Genomic DNA, 21,946 nt, shown 5'->3' with positions numbered 1-21,946 from the left:
CCGCAGCGTGCGCGCGTGCGCACGCACGCACACACACACACCACCCCCCCTGCCCCTTGTGATTTGATAAGAAAACAGGAGTGGCCCTGTCCTGGCCACCTGGTGCTGTAGTTCCTCCTGAAGCCCAGGGATGGGTCGTGGTGATTTAACATAGTGAAAGTCGCTCGGCCTTGTCCAACTCTCTGGGACCCCATGGACTATACAGTCCATCGAATTCTCCAGGCCAGAACACAGGAGCAGGTAGCCTTTCCCTTCTCCAGGGGATCTTCCCAACCCAGGGATCGAACCCAGGTCTCCCACATTGCAAGCAGATCCTTTACCAGCTGAGCCACCAGGGAAGCCTGAGAAAACAGGAGTGGGTAGCCTATCCCTTCTCCAGAGGATCTTCCCGACCCAGGAATCAAACCAGGGCCTTTTGCATTGCAGGCAGATTCTTTACCAACTGAGCTATCAGGGAAGCCCAGGAAGGTGATTGAACATGGGGGCCAAAAATCCAAGACCTTCCAGTGTGAACGTGAAGGGAATGGTTTGGTCATAGAGGATGAGTGGCCCTGGGCTGACGTGTGTGCCCCGATGATGGGTCCCCACAGCGGAGGGCAGACCAGCCCTCCGTCATTTGGGTTGGAGGCACGGCGCCACTGGAGAATGTGGCCTTAGGCAGCGTGCGGGCAGGCCCGCCCCCTCGCCAGCTGTGGGGCCAGCATCCTTTGTCTCCACTGGAACCATCAGCACATGAAAACAGCTCTGGCTGGTCTAGGTAGCTGACTTGCACTGTGGTCCTTTGAGAAGATTCCTTTTGTCAAGTCCCCAGCAGGCCTCCTGCACCCCCCATCACCACCACCACACCACATGCACACCCCACACACACACTCACACTCTCATACACACATGCCCCTCCTCCACCACCTCAGCCTGACTGCTTCTCCTCACCGAGCGCAGTGGGAGGGCGCCCGTTGCCCAGGGTTTCCTCCAGGAAGCTCTTAGAGGGTGTCGTTTAGTCGCTCGGTCGTGTCCACGTCTTTGTGACCCCGTGGACCGCAGCACGCCAGGCTCCTCTGTGCTCCACTGTCTCCCAGAGTGTGTTCAGGTCCACGTCCCTTGAGTCGATGATGCTATCTAACCATCCCATCCTCTGTCGCCCCCTTCAATCTTTCCCAGCATCAGGGTCTTTTCTAATGAGTCGGCTCTTCGCATCAGGTGGCCGAAGGATTGGACCTTCGGCTTCCTCCCGCAGTATGCTGGCGCCCTAGCGTGTCCCTCTTGTTTCACTTCGGCACATGTCACGCGTGTTTAGAAGGGCAGCGGGGCCTGGCGGGGACAACAAGGCACAGCATAGGGGCCAAGTGAAGTCTGCTCTACCTCCAGGAGCCGTGGGCTAGACCCCCTCGGATGTCCTGAGGTCTCTGGGTCTTGGAGGTTTAGGGGCAGCCGGGCAGCCCCAAGGCTGTCCCTGGTGGCAGCAGCGGGTGTGGGCTTGACCCGATCCCACATGGCGATAGAGCTGGCCGCATGTGGCCCTGTAGGGGGGCATCTTAGCTCCTCTGTCAAAATAAGCTGCTCAGATGTTCCTTCTCTGTCTCCTGGGCTGGTCCCAGAATCCTCCCAGGAGGGATGCACGTGGATGCTGGAGTTGGGGCACCTCCCTGGGGGATCCCCGGCCACTTGGCACACGCACCCTGTCCCCTCCCTCCTCCTAGGTATCCGCCCCCAGATCATGAACGGCCCCCTGCACCCCCGCCCCCTGGTGGCGCTGCTCGACGGCAGAGACTGCACCGTAGAGATGCCCATCCTGAAGGACCTGGCCACCGTGGCCTTCTGCGACGCACAGTCCACCCAGGAGATCCACGAGAAGGTGGGCCCCGCCCCATCCTGCCCGCCCGGCTGGGGTCGCCCCTTAGGTCAGGTGGCAGCAGCTGGCACTCAGCGAGCGCCCCTGCCAGGCCCCACTTCTTTCTACCCTGGTCTCGGCTGGCCAGTGCCTTGCCCCTCGTCCCTGAGGCTGCCCCCTGCCCCCGTTCCCTGGCATCACCCAGAGTCACCAGCAGGCCCCCAGAGCCCCACCAGGGCCCTCTCCCCTAGGGGGATGCCGTGGACACCCAGGCCGCGCCCTCACCGGTCATCTTCCTGCCAGAACTCAAGGGCGATGGGGGCCTCCAACTGTGCTCTGCTCGCCCCTTCACAGGTTTTAAACGAGGCAGTCGGTGCCATGATGTATCACACCATCACGCTCACCAGGGAGGACCTGGAGAAGTTCAAGGCCCTGAGAGTGATCGTGCGGATAGGCAGCGGCTATGACAACGTCGACATCAAGGCTGCAGGCGAACTCGGTAAGTGTCCGGCGGTGCCTGCTGAGTGCCCGATGGAGCAGATGAGGCCGGAACTGAGACAGCGCCCTGCTGGCTCCGGGCAGGAGGGTGGTAGCTGGTTTCAGAGGGAACCTAGCCAGCCAGACACACTTCCCTGCTGGAGGCAGAGGCCCCATCGAGGGGCCTGGGGGCTGTTCTGGGCTCTCTCACTTGGGAAGGACGTGAGCCAGATGAAGCCACAAGCCCTCCCCTGCAGAGGGGACTGCGTGAGCGGCTGCAGCCCTGTGCCAGCCAGCCAGGACCCACCAACCTGAGGTTGCTCTCGCTGAGTGCACAGCGTGGTGTTCCTGGGGTGGGGGGCGCCCTTTTCTGAGTCTCCTCAGGTCCTGGGGTGGCACCATCTCCCCAGGGCCGCCGTCCACACGGGAACCTTCCCAGGTCAGGGCAGTGCAGGGGGGCCACTGCCCAGCGTCCCCCCGCCCACCCAGCAGATGGGCACCCGAAGGCGGGGCTCCACGCCCCGAGGGAGGGCATTGGCATGGCGGCCTGGCACCTGACGTGGGCACTAAGCATGTTGGAACGTTGGCAGAGATTCAAGGGCCCAATTTGAACATTCTTTGGCATTGCCCTTCTTTGGGATTGGAATGAAAACTGACCTTTTCAGGTCCTGTGGCCACTGCTGAGGTCTCCAGATTTGCTGGCGTGTTGAGTGCAGCACTCTGAACAGCCTCATCTTTTAGGATTTGAAATAGCTCAGCTGGAATTCCATCACCTCCACTGCCGTCACCCCACCACCAAGGGGCCCAAGCTTTGACCACAGGGGTTCCCAGGCTGCCCTGCTGTCTTTGGAGGGGCCAGGGAGGTCCTGCTGGACAAGCCCTTCTGAAGTCAGCTTCCTTGCTGTCTTGAAGCATGTCGACCCAGCACCTAGTACGCAGGTTATGATCTGCCTGGTGCTCTGCAACCATGAGGCTGAGGCAAGCACCTCCCAGTGCCCAGGAACCCAGGCCTCTGAGCCCCTGCCTGCTCCAGCAACAGGCAGGAGGGTACACGTGGTGCCTGGCTCAGTCAGCTCAGTGTCACACCTGCGTGTGACCACCTACGCACGTGGGACCTGATGGTTCTGGCCGCAGCCCACTGACAGCCACCTGCTGCCTCTCCAGCTGGGTGCGCCCGGTGGGCTGCAGCTCCCTGCTGAGGTCCCCTGCGTGCCTCAGGGCCACACCCAGTTCCTGAGCCGCAGGAGGAGTTTTATGGGCACCAGCAGGAAGCAGGGGGAACCCTGACCCCAGTGGGGCCTGTTCTGAGTGGTGCTGAGTCTGGTTTGATTCTCCATGAGGGCACCGGCCTGTTGTGCGATCTGGCAGGTGGTCTGGGAGTTTGGGCCCCAGCAGGTGGGGCTTGCCGCCCAGGTGACCCCCGAGGAAAAAGCAGGAGGTGGTCCCTGCCCCTCGGGTTCTTCTCTTCCCCTCACCCATCCCGAGTGGGGTGCCTTGTGGCAGGTGGCTCAGAAGATCAATCTTGGTTTTTTCTGGGTGCCCCCTGGCCAGTCTCCAGCATCTCAACCCCTTCCCCAGGGCTCACTTGACCCTGTCCAAGAGAAGGGTCACGACAGGGGTCTGGCCGAGGGGGGCTCCCACGTCCACCCTGAGTCACTCTCAGCCCCTCTTTGTCGCCACAGAGAAGCTTGGGGAAGATGTGAGCCTCCAGAAGCATGTCTAATGTAAACTAAAATTTTCCATTTTCCCCTGGCGCCAGAAGAATGTTTTTGTTTGAAAACAAATGTTCTTTGTGCTCTGGATGGAGCTGAGGTCCCAAGTTCAAGCAGCGACTGAGAAAGTGGGGCCCGGCTCCCCGAGGGCTCTGCACCCTTCCCTCCGCCCCGCCCCCCCTTCCCGTCTCCACGGTGTGGCCCCTCGTGGCGTGGCCACCCACACGTGTATGCCATCGGGCTTCCTTGCCCAGACCCAGCTATTCCTCTGGGGCGGGGGCGGGCTGGATGGGGGAGGCGCCTGCCATCTCTGCAGTCTCGGGGGCTGCACCCGAGTGGGGCCCCGAGGCCCTTACCCCCACCCCCACCGCAGAGGCCAGCCAGGGGCCTGCAATGTCGGGTTGGAGGATGTAAACTGTGTGTCCACGGAGGCCTTTTCACTGACCCTGCTCCGATCTGATAAGAGCGCGGCTTCAGGGACATCTGCTGGGCTGTCGGAAAAGGGGTGTTTTCAAATGTGGAATCTGCGGAAGGAGCCCGGGCCTCCATCCAGCCGTCCTTTGTCTGCACGTGCCCTTCGCCACTTGTTCGGTCAGTTGACCTGTAATGAGGATGGAAGAACAGGTGGCCCATGTCTGCCCCTCTGGACGATGCCCCGGGTTCCTGGCGTGTGTTCCCAGGAAAGCAGCTCTCCTCCAGCGCGCCCTAGGGCCTGGGCAGGTAGAGGATGTGTTGCCCCAGGGTCCAGGAAGGAGCAGGATGAGGCGGACAGTGGCTGGCGAGAGCCCAGGCCCAGACCGAGCACCATCCCTCTGAGCTTTTCTGGCAAGCTTGCTGATCTGGTGTCCAGTCTGGCCCAGGTCAGCAGATGAGAGCAGAGAGCAAAAGCAGCTCCTCCTGGGGGTTTGCCAAGCTCAGGGCAGCTCTCTTGGGGTGATGACATAGAAGGGGGTGCTCCACGGAGTGGGTCCTGTGTCCTGTCCCTGCAGGACAGCTGCAGGTACCCTGTGCCCCCACCCCTGACCGGGAGACAGAGGAAGGCAGGGGCCCGAAGCTGCAGCCCTGCTGGGTTTGCTGGGTTCCTGCGCCTGGGGTTCAGGGCAGACCTTTGCAGCCAGGCCGCCACACTGGGCCATCCGGACACCTGCGTCCCTCCTGGAAAGCTGCTTGAGAGGCCGCCTCAGGCCTTTGTTGGGGCAGGGCAGGGGGGGTCATTGCAGGCCTGCTGGGCAGCTGGAGGAGCTGTCCCTCCCCGGTCTGAGAAATACTCCTCCCCCGGCCAGTGAGGAGAGTCAGTGCCCAGGCCCTTCCCACGTGAGACCTGGGGCAGGACTCCCCAAAGGCCTCCTGGTGCTGGCAGACTGGCCTTCGTCTCTGCTCCTCATGCAGACCCCGAGGGCTCAGTCTTCCGCAGCTGCTCTCAGCCCTGCAATGCTTTGCAAAAGCTGGGTGGGCACCTGTCGCTCGATCTTCTTTCCACCCGAGCGGGAGAGGGGTTGGGGTCCGTGGGACAAAGGTGAGACTGGACAACAGATGCATCCTGTCCCAGCCCGCGAGCCTTGAAGGTGTTTGTTTTTAATTCTGTCTTGCCTTTTTTAAAAAAAAAGGCAATAACACATTCATGACTTTAGACTCTTAGAATACAATTTTCAACAAAAGGCCAGTCTCCATACCCCAGCCCCACCTCGAGAGCAGGATCCAGGAGTTCATGCGTGGCAAGGAACCTCTGGGTCTCCAGGCCCCGCGGCCCGTCAGGGGCGGGGCCTGCTCGCTGCCTTCCTGCCACTGGACGAGGGTGGTGGTCAGAGCTGGCTCGCTGCTCACTTCGCAGAGACGTAGGTCTAGAAGCACTGGGTGGGGGGGACGTGGGGTCAGAGAGGGGCTGAGGGGTGGTGAGCCAAGCCCTGGACAGCAATCCTCCTGGGATGGCCGTGGGGCTGGAGGCCCCCAGGCCACAGAGACCCTGACCCACAAGGACGACACGCACACTGAGTGGCTTGCACCGGCCAACGCTGCCGCCCTGGGTGGCCTGGAAGCCCTGGCGCTTCCCCACGGAACGCGGGGCTCTGATCCCCGCGCCTGGCCTGTCTTTCCCAGGGATTGCCGTGTGCAACATCCCGTCCGCGGCGGTGGAGGAGACGGCGGACTCAACCATCTGCCACATCCTTAACCTGTACCGGCGGAACACCTGGCTGTACCAGGCGCTGCGGGAAGGCACAAGGGTGCAGAGCGTTGAGCAGATCCGGGAGGTCGCCTCGGGGGCCGCCCGCATCCGCGGGGAGACACTGGGCCTCATTGGCTTCGGTAAGTGCGCCCCGCCCACCGCCCAGGGAGGGGCTGCCGCAGGGACCCTCGGGGAGGCTTCACTGCAGCTGTAGGAGGCCCTCTTGGGCCCAGAGGAGGGCTATGGTTGCGTGGCTTGGGAGGTCAGAGGTCAAAGCTGGCTAGGGAGCTGACCCCCAGGGAAGATGGGGACTGCTTCTGGAAGACACCGCCTGATGGGTGTGGGGAAGGGAGGAGGCGGCAGGAGAGCATCCCCAGGGAGGGACTGTGCTCCCTGACCACCCCCAGGGGCAGAGGGTGAAGGGCAGTGGCGTGCTTGGCAGCTGGTGCCTGGGTGGAAACCTGGGCAGCAGGCCGGGCTGAGCACCCGAAGGTGCCAGGCAGGGGTGGGTGTTTCTGAAGGATTTCAAGCCAGACGGTCAGATCATCAGCTTGGAAAACTCACCAGGGGAAACATGAGACCCAGCTGGACGCTCTGGGCGGGCCTGGGGCGGGTTAGCCCTGTGGGGAGCTGGTGGGGGGCCACACTGGGTGGAGAGCAGCCGGACTGCCAGGCTGTAGGCAACACAGGGGCCCGAGTCAAACAGGAGGGGGCTCTTGCTGGCTGCTGCATGTCAGTCCTGCTCCTTCCAGTTCTGTGACCTTGAGGAAAGGTCAAGAACTCTACCTCAAGGACCTTCCAGGACTGGATCTCTCTCTGCCTCAGTCTCCCCCGTCTGTACATTGGGGATGAGTGATACACAGCAGCTGCCCCTTAGAACTCAAAGAAGGCATGAGAATCTCATGGGGTCGGTGCTGTCTGCAGGGCTTGGCTTCCAGAAGGTTCCCCCAAGCTGTCCCTCAGCCCTGAGCTTGGAGCTCTGTCTCTGAATAACAGGACCCCTGGGATGGCCATGGTGCCACCTTCAACAGGTAGAGGGAGCGTCTTCCAGGAACGCACATCTTTCCCGCACCTGAGTCTTGAGTCTAAGAGCCCAGGTGTCGGGTGATCACACTCGCGGAGGTAAACTTGTTACAAGAGTCCAGCTTTGTTTTTTCTTGAGTGGAAGGTGGAAAAGGACTAAGAAACGCTGGTGCCGAGCCGTAGCACCCTCTGCTGGTGCCGAAGGGCTTCCTGCTGCTCTAGGAGGTGGGCCTTGGAACTGGTTCTTAGACCATCATGTGTTCTTGCCCCCGGTGGGCTCTGGCCACCATTAAGACCCTTGCCATGCGAGTGGCCTGGCCACATGGAAGAACACTTGTTTCCATGGCTTCTGACCAGGCATCACAGCAGGTTCTTAGAGGGGTCATTTCTCGCACTGTATCCTTCCCCATCCGCCTTCTGAAAGCCAGTCCCGTGATGCCAGCTCACCTGCTGCAGGCTGTAATCCAAGCCCCCCACCCCCACCCCGGTCACAGCGCCCCATACACCGTTTCTCCCTGCTGCCTCTGCTGGTCTCTCTCTAGCTTCCCAGAACTGCAGGCGGATCCGAGACAGGAGGGGGCTTGGTCGTGGGCAGCCTCGCCCCCTGCTGCCCGCCATCCAGGGCTGGAAGCACCCACTTGCCTAAGACTCTGCCCAGCTGCAGCAGCGGGCCCCCAAGTGTGGAGCGGGTGCCGCCAAACCCAGTTCATGCCATCACGTGGGGCCCTGGACGGGCCATCCCGAGCTTGACCCCGGCCCGCACTGGCCCAAAGGCAGTGATCAAGGCCAGCCTCCAGGTTGGGGACGAGCATGAAAGTCTGGAGGGAAAGCCTGCCGTCAGTGACAGCGTGTGTACACAACACAACTCACACACCACACCACACACGCACGCGCCAGGACAGTTGGGATCTCCGACACTGGGTTTGACCTCCAAGTTGCGAACAAGCTTGAAAATATGAAGGGAAAGCCTGCCATCGGGGACAGTGTGTACACACACCAAGGCCAGACTGGGTTTTGACCAAGTCAGTAAGAGAATTCAGCATCAGGTATTGTACAGTTTAGTCAGGAAAGCCCCATGGTGGAAAGATGAGCGTCTGTGAATTTGCGAGCCGCAGAGCCGTGAGACGTGACGTTGAAACTGGCCGTGACCCTCAGCCCCTGGAACCGCCACCCAGACCCCGTCTCCCCTTAAAGCGTCAGGACACGGGGCAGTGGGGGTGGTGCTGAGGACCCACGAAGCAGAGTTGGGGGTGTTCTGGTATTGGCTGTGAGCTCCCAGCAGCCGCGTGGCGGGGCCGTGTCCCACATCTCAGGTTCATTAGAGGAGGGTCTTTCGGTCGCCCTTGTTCCGGCCCATCTGTCATGGCAGCTCTTCTGCCGCGTGTGGCTGTAGTTCCTGCTTCACTGTGTGTGAGTGGTGACCCTGGGGACGGCTGGCATGAGGAGTATCCTGGTGACCCCTGCAGCTGTCCCTTCCGAAGGGCCTTCTGAAACCTTCGCCTCCAAAGCACAGCCGCTGTTACCAGTGCTGCCTGTTGAGATGCCGGTTCCGCTGGAGGGGGAGCCGGTCCGCCACCCCCTGCCCTCCGGTGGGCTTCCTGTCCCTTTCCCCTCCTGCACAGTGGAGCAGTGGTCTTCCCACCAGGATTTATTCTGTGCTGTCCCCGAATTGGCCCCTTCAAACATCATTCACACCATTTTGTGTTCCAGCTGAAAACTGCTTTGGAAAGTAAAGTGCTCCACCCCTGGGGGTCAGTGGGAGTCAAGGAAGCCTTTGCGTCCTGTTAGGTGACTTGTGGGCCCAGTCCACACTCCACACAAGCTCAGAGCCCCACCAGACCGGTTCCCCATGGCAATGAGCGCTCAGGCCAGAGTGCAGTGATCAGTTTACCCCCTTCATGAGCAAACAAACCTGGTGGTAATTACATAAGAGAACAGTCCTGGTTCAACAGTGAGAGCAATAACGAGATGAAGCTCAGCTTAAGAAGGCTGCTGTGTAAGCAAACAAGGAGGGGAAAGATAAATACGGAGGGAGAGAATGCTGGTGGTTGGGAGGCAGGAGACAGACACGTGGAGGCCACTGGATTGTTCTCTCTGGTTATGTTTGAAAATATGCATAACAATGACTGTTTGAAAAAAAGCAACATCTGATAGTAAGTACACTTGATCAGCATTGCATTGCTCACCCAGGGAGCTGGCCTGGCTTCTGCCCAAGTGACCCTGGAAGGAAGAAGTGCTGGCGTGGCATTGCCAAACCTTGGGTGTTCAGGTCCTTCAGCAGCCACCACTGCTTGGCTCCAACTGCCAGCAGGCACGGCCAGCCCAGCTTCCCAGTCCCAGAAATGCAGGCAGCAGAGGTGGGGCACACCCCGCAAGGCCCCCCAGCCTGGTGACGAGGAGCGGCAGGAGGGGCCGGCCTCACTCACCGGGACGCTCTCTTTCCGCACAGGTCGCACGGGGCAGGCGGTTGCCGTTCGAGCCAAGGCCTTTGGATTCAGCGTCCTATTTTATGACCCCTACTTGCAGGATGGGACGGAGCGGTCCCTGGGCGTGCAGAGGGTCTATACCCTGCAGGACTTACTGTACCAGAGCGACTGCGTCTCCCTGCACTGCAATCTCAACGAGCATAACCACCACCTCATCAATGACTTCACTATAAAGCAGGTAAATGGAAACGACACTGGAGAACTTCTCTCCAAATGAAGGGGAAATGGGAAACTCCTGCAGCCCCACCTCCCTCCTGAAACCTCCCGAGGGGGCAGCATCTGCTCACCAGCTTCTCTCCCACCCTGCCCCCCTCACCCCCCTAGATGAGGCAAGGCGCCTTCCTAGTGAACGCAGCCCGCGGTGGACTGGTGGATGAGAAAGCCTTAGCCCAAGCCCTCAAAGAAGGCAGGATACGAGGGGCGGCCCTCGACGTGCACGAGTCGGAGCCTTTCAGGTTGGTTTGGGGAGACTGTGGAGATGTTTGCAGCTGGAGCTCAGGACTCACACAGGGACTTGTAGGACCCAGGTCCTCACCCAACTCCTCGCTGTGAACTTGGGGCAGCTGCCCAGACAGGTCCTGGGGAGGAGGCTTTAACCAGAGGCTAAAGGACTCCATTCTAAGGGCTGTACTGTATTCTCACAAAGGGTAAAAGGGCTAGAAGTTCCCCCAAAGATCACCAGAAAGGGGGCCGGCAGAAAAATAGGGAGAGCAGGCTGTGTCCACAGCCCGACCATCCCAGTGAGAGGCAGGCCAGTCAGTCCTCCAGAGAACTGTTTCCTCTTCCTGAGTACTCCTGACATTGTCATTACAGAGCAGTTGTATGAGTGGGTTCTGAAAGTCCCAACCCCATAGAACACACCCTGCAGAATCCCTGTTTTATCTGCGTCAGCTAACATCCCACATGGCCAAGAGCTCCTGTTTGACCAGTCGGACAGGGAGTGATGTGCACTCGTCTCATTTCCTATGTTTTTGTACATTCACCCAGCTTTGCTCAGGGTCCCTTGAAAGATGCACCGAATCTCATCTGTACTCCCCACACAGCCTGGTATAGTGAGCAAGCCTCACTGGAGATGCGGGAGGCGGCCGCCACCGAGATCCGCCGGGCCATCACAGGTGAGCAGGCCGCAGACGTCAGGGTGAGAGGGCTTGCCGTGGGCAGGAATTGCTTTTAGGGGTCAAGCCGAAGAAATGTGTTAATTAGGCCGTGCTTCTTTCAGAGGAAACCAATCCCCTTTTGTATTACCCAACGTGAAGTTTTGCGGACCTGGAGGGGGAGCCGCCCTTCTGTTAGGCTGAGGGACCCATGTGGCTCAGACCTGTAACAGGTCGTATGCTGGGAAATTATGAGCCAGCCCTTCCTGTTAACCAGTAGGAGACTTGGGGAAGCTTCCCTGGAGGCTTAGTGGTTGGGACTCTCCCTTCCAGCGCAGGGTGTGCGGGTTTGATCCCTGGTTGGGAGCGAAGATTCCCACATGCCTTGTGGCTAAAATACCAAAACATACACAGTATTATAAACAAGACTTTTAAAATGGTGCAGAAGTCAAGAGACTAGCGTGGTAGCTGTTCCCCCAAAACAGCTAAGTATAATGTTTAACTTCATTGTATGATTAATTTCAATCGTCTTATTCCAGGTCGCATCCCAGAGAGCTTAAGAAACTGTGTGAACAAGGAATTCTTTGTCACAACAGCTCCCTGGTCAGTAATAGATCAGCAAGCAATTCATCCAGAGCTCAATGGTGCCACATACAGGTGAGGAGAGGAATGGCCAGGGCCCTGCTCCCCAGGGGTGGGGTGGGGGTGGGGGGCATAAAGCCAACGGGAGCACTGGCGGGAAATCCAGTCCCGTCCCCTCATCCCTGGCTTCGGTGGAGCAAATTTTAAGTTTTGGGGCAGGGCTGAGAATTGAAATTTCTATTTTAAAGGATACAGACTTTGAACCACTGTGCCAGGATGTGATTAAATATTTAGTGTGTGTAACAGGACCTGTACATGAAAGCTCCTGCTCTGGGCAAGCAGAGCTAAGTTATTTCTTCCCAGGTCCCATGGCTTTATTTACATTTCACAGGTTCTATTAAAGTTCCGCTTGTGTTTTATCCCCATAAGCATTTTCAAGCCACACTTGAGCCCAGCCCCAGGTTGGATTCCCCTGTACCCTTTAAGAGTCACATCCTAATTATTCGTCTAGACACAGCAAGGCTCCTTGGCCCCTAGGAAAATTGCTTGTGCTGGAAGGGCTTGCAGCTCACAGGGATCCTGTCTGGCAAGAGTCCCCTTGCGTGGTCCCTGACCAGACTCACTGTCACAGGCTCCAGGATGCGGAGTAGCATAGCTTCCAGAGGGGAACACCATCCCCTTTACCGCAACTGTGAAGGGCTGGGTAACTCAGATGAATTCTAAAGCCCCTGCCTCATAAGTACGTTCTGTCCTCAAAAAATGTGCATGTACCGAGTCACGTTTGTGCACTGCGTACACACACAGCCATCCCTGTGCCTGCAGTGTAAGACGAACCCGTGTGCAGCTGCCCTCCAGGTATCTTCAGGGGGCCAGGCCTCCAGCCCATCGCCAGCTCACCATCGGCCCTGCTGCCCTTCCGCATCTGTTACAGGAGCACATAACCAGCCAGTGTAGGACGTCACACTTAGTAAGCGCACTTCAGGCTATTAGTGAAGTGCAAGTCACTCAGTCGTGTCTGACTCTTTGCGACCCAGGCCAGAATACTGGAGTGAGTGGCCTTTCCCTTCTCTGGGGGATCTTCCCAACTCAGGGATCGAACCCAGGTCTCTTGCACTGCAGGCAGATCCTCTACCAGCTGAGCCACAAGGGAAGCCTATGCTGTTAGGAAATCATTAAATCCATTGACAATAGAAGACCCGGAGAACTTGAGTCTGTTTCGTACAGAAATGTTTACCCAGTGCAACACAGTTTCCCCAAACACAGTTAGTATGGGTTATTCACCGTCGTCTAAAAGCTACAAAATTAGTGCTTTATTGTTTATGAATTAGATGTCAGTGTTTAAATTTCCTGTGTGTATTCCTCCTTGCTTTGCAGGTAGGAAATTATTATTATATACATTCCATAAAAAAGGCAGAGCCAAGAGGTTGGCAACTTCCTGACCCTGAACTTAACCAGCCCTTTCTCTTGTGTGCGCCTCAGATACCCGCCAGGCATCGTGGGCGTGGCTCCGGGAGGACTTCCTGCTGCCATGGAAGGGATCATCCCCGGAGGCATCCCGGTGACCCACAACCTCCCCACGGTGGCACATCCCTCCCAAGCTCCCTCTCCCAACCAGCCCACGAAACACGGGGACAATCGAGAGCACCCCAACGAGCAATAGCAGCGAGTGATGAAAGGTAATCATTCAGATACACCTGGGACCAAGAGACAGTGAAAAATGAACTAAGAGAAAAGGAATTTGACAGTCTTTTTAACTGATTCTGGACATATGCATCATTGACGTTGCAGTGTTACAGCTACAGAAGAGCTAGAAGCCGAGACGTGGGAAAACTGAAGATGTCGTCGTCTGCTTGCGGAAGCGCTGAAAGAGACTAGGACGTGATTTATTAACGACCAACTTCTGTTATTGTGTGTTAAGTTTTTCATCTGTGCATCAAATCACAAAGAATAAATAGATCTTTTTCCTTTATCAGTCCCTTGGGCACAGGAGGTCCTGAACACCTTGCTCTAGAATGTTGCATCAAGAGTTCCAAACATCAAAATAAAATATTAAGAGGAAATCCCCACCCTATGACTCTAGTCCCTTCGGTCCACGGGGCTGGTTACCTCTTTTGCTAATAGGAAGATTAAATTACTACAAAATGGGGAGAAAGCTGTCTGCCTGTGTTAGACACCGCGAGCACGGGATTGAAGACAGTACAGGCTCCTGTACAGAGAATTCTCTCCCATCTGAACTGCGTACTGAGCGGGCAAGTTGGTTGTGAGTTCAGTAAAACCCTCTGATGATGCAAAAAAAGAAAAAAGTATTAAGTTTCACAAGCTGTTTGTACTCAAATATATTTTCTCAGTTTCAGATCCTCAGCTATTTTATTGAGTGGAAAGTCTTGAACTGAAAGGGTTCAAGAAGAATAATGTTGCATTTCCTTATGTCTCAGGAAACACTTTTTATGGTAACTTGTCAGATTGTCTATGAACAAACCCACTTTTTTAGACATTGATAAAGTCTTCTTTTCTTCACGTGATATTTTATACAAGAACACTTCAGGTGTGTTATTAGATGTGACTGATTTTAACAAATCCTATTAGATTTGTATCAACTAGTTACATGTTATATTCATAGTCTTTTGTGAATCATCGCCTTTTTGTTTAAAAGATGGCCTATTTTGAGCCTTTGTATAGGTACATTCCTGTTTTTGTGACAAAAAGAAAAAAAAAAACCTTTAAAACTGTCCCAAACAGAAAAATAATGGCTATCAGAAATATGTTTTGTTTTAGTGTGAGTTACCGTTACTGTATTTGTTTATTGTAAAGGTGGACATTTAGCGTTCAGTGCAGTTTTCAATAAAAAGTAATAAAAATTTCTGTTAAGCTTTGAAATTCAAGTACATCTCACTAATGTAAAAGTTCTCTCGAGATGTTAACTCAATTAGCCCATTTCTTTCCCAACTCTTGTTATTCCCAGGTTCAAAGATTAACAATACTTTCCTATTTCATAACCAGACTCAAGAATGCTGATAATTACTTCATGTGATAAACCAAAACTTCACATATGTCCATTCTTAAGATGAAATGGGTGGATTAGAAGAACTAAGTTAATTCAAGAAACAAAATTGGTCAAGTTTTAGTTTTGATTTTAATTTACCCAAAAGTAAAATTACCTGACCCAAGCATTAATGCAGGAAAGGGAGGTGAATCTCAAAAAATTGTTTGTAAATGATATTTACAAAGAAATGTTGCAAAATAATTAACATCAGTCATTTCCATGTGTGAAGAACTTTCAGTTGATTTAATAAGTCTTCCTTTCTTAAATAGCATTAAATCCCTTCTGTAAATGCTGGTTAAGTCCATCAAGTCCAGATATCAAACACCTTTACAACTGCCCCGCCTCTTTCCATTTAAAAAAAAGTCATGGCAACTGAAAACATCAACCTCCTCACTCATTTTAAGGTGGTGGTCCTATCCCAACTTTCCCGTGAAAAATTACATTAAAGCCACCTGACGTGGATCGAGGTGGAGCGCATGGTTACTGACCTGTATCACCACTCCGGGGAGCGGAGCGGCGGTTCGCTGTCATCTTCATAACCACTTGTCAAGCGTAATCAGTGCAGGGATGACATCTGCACACCAAGGAGGCCCCACCCGCCCATGCGCAGCAGTATCCCCTTAACACAGACTCGTCTGTCACAGGATGAGCCTAAGAGCCAAAGACATGAAAAGGCAGGCAGGCCCACATCCTGTCTTTTAATTTGAACAGAAACCACCACGCTGTATTCTCCCAAGAGGAACCGTAAAGTCAAGTCCATACAGTTCAGGTATTACCGTCCAGAGTCAACCAAAAGACACTGAGTTATCTGTCACCCCGCCACATGGAATCTGAGAAAGGACTGCAAATTCTGTCTTGGGATGATAGTTATGGCTGTTTGATAGTTCAAGAGCTTAACATAGCATTGACTCACCAAAATGTTAGCCTTTACCAGCCAATCTGCTGTGAAAACCATTTAAAGCTCCGCCAAGTCTGAAGCCTAAGAACTGGAGCGTGTATATATATATATATACACACACACACATACACACACACATATATAGTTCTTTCCCACAGGGAAGAATGCTGTACCTGTTAAGCTAGATGTGGCCAGGGTCACTGATCTATAAGTAGAGGCACCTCAGGGGACACATCACTCAGCAGACACAGCACGTGGAGGCCGAAGACCGAGCTGCGGCTTCCCAAACAGCACTGACTGTCCTGGAGACCCTAGCCACCAGATGCTTCTCCCTCAAACCTTTCCTCTGTCTTCTTCAACTGGCTTAACCGCAACTAGAATGGGTTGTCTGGCCACTAAAGAATTCTTCCTATATATGAAGAAAAGTTCATAGGGATGCTATGCTAAGTAGTCAGAATGGCAGCCTTCTAAATCCTTAATTACTGTCCAAAACGAAAGCAAACCAGAGGATCAATTTTGTAAGAAAACATCAGCCCCTTGAAACAGTAGCATACCAATATTATATCAAAATTCATTTATATGGGATCCAATTGCAAATATTCTTCCTGCAAGTTTTAGCATGCAGCAGCAGCAATCTTTCATCCTGGAAACACCTTTCAGGGAGGGAAGAAAGAACTAAAGAGATGACATCTCACAGGTATTTTACTATTTTTAGTATTTCAGCATCAAATCTGAGGTTGTGCACATTTCAATACCATCTAAATAGAACTTAGAAGAAAACAAGAAGCAAATATTAAAAGGTTTTCACAGCCTTTTTATCAAAGGGAAAGAGTGTGTATGTGTGTTTGAAATTCCTTGCCACATCAATAGTCTACAAAGTGCTTATCAGGACACTAAGTCTTTTTGTGTTCCTGAGATAGGTCTGAAATTTTTACCCAGTATTGAATGTATACCTGAAGTGGTCAAATAATACTTTTACAGAAAGTTTTTCTACCTAAGATTATAGTTATAACTTTAAATAAGAATGGCCACAATTAACCAACATGCAAAAATTCTCAGACTACTCACTGAGAAATTCATTATACAATGCATTTAAACCACCTTACTGCATTCTTAAAATCTTTATTCTATTCTGAACGGAAATTCGCAATTAGCCCAAGCAAAGGCATGCCTTTCTAACACAATTTGCTTAAAGCAGAGTTGATGATAAAGAATCCAAAGACCCTCTGCACGACAACCTGGGAGTCTAATGTCCACAGAGGCAAGTGAGCAGACTTCACATAATTCATTCAGTTCAAGTGGGCTGGCTCCCCAACCACTGCCCTAATGTATATCCATGGGGTAACTACTCACAAGGAGACTGCTGCCCAGAGTCTGGTGGAGGAAGCCTCAGTTTAAGAGCACTCTTCCAAACAAATAAATACCTAAATACCAAAAGGCGGCTTATCAGAAACTGAAAAAGACAAAATAAGAGAAACCAAAACCCTTTTCAAAACAAGGGAACGATGTCTACATGAAGTTCACTCAATAAAAAATTCTGACTTTTCTTACAGTTTGTTCCTTAAAGATTTGATTTTATTGGGCACAACAGGAACTAAATTACTAATAAAAAATAAAGCTTGTTTTTATTTTTATGTTTTGCTATGGATAATTTGTACAAAAAGTTTCCAAATCTCTACCGAGCTCTAGTGAGACAGAATGTAAAATGGATCTTTTCAGATGGAAGTAGAATGCCAGGTTCTACTTTAAAAAGAATTATCTCAAAGGAACAAAGAGTGACCTGCCATGTGCTTTTGGAGGTGCCCATGCTGGAAAAACTTCTCAATAATATGAAGATGCTGGTACAACTTTTCCTATTACACAACTTCTTACACAACCACATGCGTTACATTTATAGACAGATTTACAATCTGAAAGGAAAAAAGTTCTGTCTTAATAAAATTAGTTTTTTGTTTCTTTTTTACAAACTGTAGTCCAAAGTTCTGTCTCCTCATGCAGCAGACACATCGTCTCTGTTGGGTATGGATCAGAAAAAACCCTTCCAAGCAGAACCTGCCAGGTTCGCTTCATTCCATGCCGTGTGCTCTGCTTGGAGCAACACACTCATGTGGGGTCCCGCACAGAGCTGATACCTTGGTCTTCTGTTCTTGGATTTTTTTTTTCATTCATCTTCATCATCTTCGTCTTCCTCTCCATCAGATAGGGATGTACAAGGCCGGATCTGTCGGTAGCGGTCAAGCCATTTTTCTACCATTTGCGTGACCAGGGGGTGATTTCGCCGCCGAGAGCTCTTCTGCATGGCCACGAGAACGCCTCCCTCAGTCACGCAGCAGTCCAGCCACTCCCTGAGCAGTTTTTCTTGCTGTTCCTCATTACCTAGCTTTTAGAGGAATGTGAAGAAAAGGAAAAATAATATGACAGATCAGAGATCTGACAGGAAAAATTTCATAGAGACCTACAGCTGGTATGATTAACGAAAGGGCCAGAGCAACGAAGTGTTTCAACCTAGGTTCTACTCTCATCAATTTTATGTTTAAAACCCTATGGGTAAAATGTCAACTTGAAAATTCACAGACAAACCTAGAGGGAAGAACGGCCTAATGATAAGTTCATTTGTTTGATATAATGGCAAAAAGGAAGTGTTCTCCAATACATTGATTCTGGCAAAGAAAAGACTAGAAAGAAAAGTTGCAGCTTCAAAAAGAACAAGGTAAGTTTGCTCAGAAAGCTATGTACAGGGTGAAGTTACAAAAATTATCTATGAATTTTTTTCTTAATGTTATGCTTATAAAAGTTTTATAATAATTACTATATTAAATAAAAGACCAATACTTTTTATAAGAATATGGGTTTTCTGCGAGTATTCTTTCACACCTTCTCATCACTTCCCTGCAGCTACAGGGAGCTCCTACCTGCTGCTCCCACCACTGCCCAGGTACCTAGTCTCACCTGAGCGGCCAGTGCGCCTCTTCTATGCAAACTGGCTGCTGGCTCCCTAGCTCACCCACAGTAAAAGTCAGAAAAATTTAAAAGACTGCTGATGGCCACCCCGCAGCCTCAGCCTCCTCTCCCCCTTGCCCAGTCCCCACAAGCCACACCAGCCTTCCAATTCCCTCTGCTACAACTCTCCTCCCCCAGTTCCTGCAAGACTCCTTCCTCTTGAAGTCTCAATTCAAGCGCCACCTCCTCAGTGACACCTTACCTTACCGCCCCCAGTTCAGCCACCGACACCCTGCACCCCATCCCTCCCTTTCCCCCTCACCCCATCTTTTTACTTCTCCTCAGCACTCATCACTACCTGAGGGCATGGACTTCCATCTTCACTGCTTTATCTCCACACAACACCTCCTACACAGCTGTTCTGAAAAGGTAAACTTCAGTCTGTCTGACTAGGATTTATAGAAAGTGACAATTACTATGACTAAACTCAAAACTGTAAGTGGTAGTGCAGATAACAGCACACCCGAGAGACACCCAAGGCCAGGTTCTGGCACAGCGCTGCTACTTTGAGGAGTTAAAGTGAGAAACAGGCGTCTTACCTCCTGAGCAGAAAGAAAGTGCACGTGGAGTAACTTCCTCTCACTGTCAACCAGAGGCAGAAACGTGATGGTGACATCGTCATCAGTGTTCAGGTTAGCACCAGCACCTCGGTTACCATAGCCATCATTTTCCATGGCAACCAAAGCAGAGAAGTGGCCCCTTGTATAGCCCAGAGCAATCGGACTTTTCCAACAAAAACTCTGTTCCCACAACAAAGGCAAATACACACCTGGAAAGAGGGAAGAAAATCACAATGGGATTTTCAGGATGTGACTGCAATGTGCCTTAAAATAATAAACAAGAAAGTTCCAAAATACTAATGATAATGGTTTACCTTGAAACCGAGTATATCCTAAAGTTTCTCCCCGAAAACTTTTATAATATTTTACTCCATAAACTATAATTGGTCGTCTAAGAATATGTGCAAGTACAAAAATGTGAGTCTGCTCCAAACTTGCTCCAGGCTGTACAGAACAAAACAAAAGAAAGAATTTCTCTTTAAAACATCCACTACCACCCTGGAAAACTGACATGTATAACAAAATGCTGCCCTCCTTCAGCACACTATCTCCATTCATTAAAAAAAAAGTATGGCACTACTACTGTCAAGCTAAGAATGATTCCTCAAGTAGCAAAGTCCAATAAAAGACATCTGCAAAGCTTATACACAGATATCCTTCGCTATCCAAACTCAAGAACTAAACAGATCTGGTTAAATACTGATCTGAGGAATAAGAGATTCAGACAACAAAGGAGTCTTATTCACATAACTGCCTTCTGGTCAGGTTCCTCGTGAACTATAACAGGGTCCCCCCGAAGTGGAGAGAGGAGCCCGACTGTCCCACAGGGATACAGTTTGCAAATGGCCACATCACCTAACACAGAAACACTCGACTGGCCTCCTTCCCTCAGCAACGACTCTGACAGCACCTTTACAGCAGGTGCATGACCCTGCCCAAAGGGTGAACCCCGCCCAAATGGCCCAATGACAGAAGGGACTTCCCTCATGTTGTACTAAGGAATTATGGTGCTTTCTGCAAAGGAAAGAAGTGATTTGTTGTGCATATACATGAATTTTACAGTTCAGTATATTAATGAAGTGAAAGTTGCTCAGTCGTGTCCGACTCTTTGTGACCCCACGGACTGTATAGTCCATGGAATTCTCCAGGCCAGAATACTGGAGTAAGGCCTTTCCCTTCTCCAGGTCATCTTCCCAACCCAGGGATCAAACCCAGGTCTCCCGCATTGCAGGTGGATTCTTTACCAGCTGAGCCACCAGGGAAGCCCAAGAATACTGGAGTGAGTAGCCTATCCCTTCTGCAGCGGATCTTCCCGACCCAGGAATTGAACTGGGGTCTCCGGCACTGCAGGCAGATTCTTTACCATTCTCATTCATACTTCCCTGAGCTATGAGCGAAGTATATTAACAACACTTCACAAAACTAGCGCACGTCTGAGAGACAACTCAACACATCTATACAAGTTCATTCCAATCACTTCTGTCCACGGAACCTTCTCCATGGCCTACCTCACGTGGACACAGCATCAACCAGGCAGCCCTACGAAGACCACAACTTTAGCCTCAGGGGCCTCACAGCGCACCATCAGCACAGGAGTGCCCATTATCAGTGAGTGATCTTGGACACAGAACGGGAGCTAACCCACAGATGGGTAAAGCAGGCATAAAGCTGCCATTTTTTTAAAAATTTTTATTTGAATATAGTTTATTTACAATGCTGTGCTAGTTTCTGCAGTAAAGTGAAATCATTTATACATAGACATACACCCACTCTTTCTTAGATTCTTTTCCTATACAGATCATTACAGAGTTCCCTGTGCTATGCAGTAGGTCTTCAGTTATCAATTTTATATGTAGCAGTGCGTGTATGTCAATCCCCCAGAGCTATCTCTCCGTGAAGACAACATAACTGAAGAGCTATCTGGGGAAATATTTACGAGGTTAGAATCACCAAGTAAAACGTTCATTCTGACAGTTTTCTAGTCACTTAACATAAAAACATACTGCCCTCCCTGTTCGGCAGTGAGGCCTATGGTCACAGAGCCAATCAGCAGTCAATGGAACCTGAGCCACCTGATGCCAAGTCCTCGACTCTCCTCTGTACCACTCTGCCCCAACGTGGTCTCACTGCAAACCAAGGCATGCAGAGCAGCGGCCTCACTTTTTCAGAGAAGCAACATGCCTGGAAGCATTCTTACCTGACTAGCAAGAGACAGTATAAATGCCCAGTCTTCTTGCCACTGTTCTTCTCTCAAGGAAAAATGTAAACCAAAGCTCTGAGAATACCAGGACTCCCAATCTTTCCAACGTGTATAAAACCTAAAAAACAACACAGTAAAAAAGAAGCCTTTCTATAAACAGTTCATTTAATGGTCTAATCATTTATTTAATGTAGTCTTTAAGCACATCATATGCAGAGATTTAATAATTCATTTTACCTGGCTTGAAGTAAATTTTTCAAATTAAAAATGCCTCCACTCTGCTAGCAGATACTTTTTAACATATCTTCAGACATAATCTGATTCACCACCCACCAAACTTTCATCAGAACTTCAAACACTGATGACAAGAACAGCTGATTTCAACTGTCTACTATTGGTTTACAAATGAAAAACACTCAAAATCATCTGAGAGTTTGGATAAAATCAAAGACACTTTACTCCATTAATGAACAGTATCCACTACTTGGTCACAGATTTAGAAATAGCCCATGTGTTTACGAGAATATCAAAATCACTTCCTTGAGATTTCATTACATAAAATTATTTAAGTATCACATGATAATAAAATCCAACTATAAAAATAATCCCCTCTTCATGCTTAATACCTCTCTAAATACTTCAGCCTAATAAATTATGAAGATTAAAACTCAAACTAGGCCACTGGTAGACTGAATTACTAAAACAAAACATTCTTTTTCTTTATAACATCAAGTATACAATTAAATAAAGCCAGATATAATTACATTGAAAACTGTGATCTTACAAACCAGCAAAGGCCTCTGAAGACAGATTAACCAGTAACATATTACAAACAGTTAACCAGTTTGTAACATTACAATCCTCTCACATGTAATGAAC

General features: G+C 51.3%; 2 protein-coding genes across 17 annotated transcripts in view; one reads left to right on the top strand and one right to left on the bottom strand.

Moving 5' to 3' along the window:
• Positions 1–14,243, top strand: part of CTBP2 (C-terminal binding protein 2) — a 169,274-nt gene extending 155,031 nt beyond the window's left edge. For 10 of the 12 annotated variants that reach the window (XM_059881722.1, XM_059881717.1, XM_024985464.2 and 7 more), the window contains 8 exons: positions 1,698–1,852; positions 2,183–2,327; positions 6,115–6,321; positions 9,654–9,868; positions 10,015–10,145; positions 10,678–10,805; positions 11,324–11,441; positions 12,846–14,243. In XM_059881722.1, coding sequence (XP_059737705.1) covers positions 1,698–1,852; positions 2,183–2,327; positions 6,115–6,321; positions 9,654–9,868; positions 10,015–10,145; positions 10,678–10,805; positions 11,324–11,441; positions 12,846–13,026 — 1,280 coding nt within the window. In that variant the 3' untranslated portion in view covers positions 13,027–14,243. 12 annotated transcript variants of the gene reach the window in all.
• A 237-nt stretch (positions 14,244–14,480) lies between these two features.
• ZRANB1 (zinc finger RANBP2-type containing 1) overlaps positions 14,481–21,946 on the bottom strand; it is a 75,069-nt gene continuing 67,603 nt past the window's right edge. For 2 of the 5 annotated variants that reach the window (XM_010820134.3, XM_024985638.2), the window contains 4 exons: positions 21,065–21,185; positions 19,182–19,311; positions 18,847–19,076; positions 14,481–17,687 (listed from right to left, as the gene is read on the bottom strand). In XM_010820134.3, coding sequence (XP_010818436.1) covers positions 17,469–17,687; positions 18,847–19,076; positions 19,182–19,311; positions 21,065–21,185 — 700 coding nt within the window. In that variant the 3' untranslated portion in view covers positions 14,481–17,468. Of the gene's footprint in view, positions 17,688–18,846; positions 19,077–19,181; positions 19,312–21,064; positions 21,186–21,946 lie in introns of those variants that run through there. The other 3 variants (XM_059881868.1, NM_001101114.1, XM_059881870.1) reach the window with 3 other exon arrangements.

The sequence above is a fragment of the Bos taurus genome, chromosome 26, assembly GCF_002263795.3.
Source record: "Bos taurus isolate L1 Dominette 01449 registration number 42190680 breed Hereford chromosome 26, ARS-UCD2.0, whole genome shotgun sequence".
Lineage (NCBI taxonomy): Eukaryota > Metazoa > Chordata > Mammalia > Artiodactyla > Bovidae > Bos > Bos taurus.
Note: the sequence above shows the minus strand (reverse complement) of the source record. Positions and strands in the feature narration are given on the sequence as shown.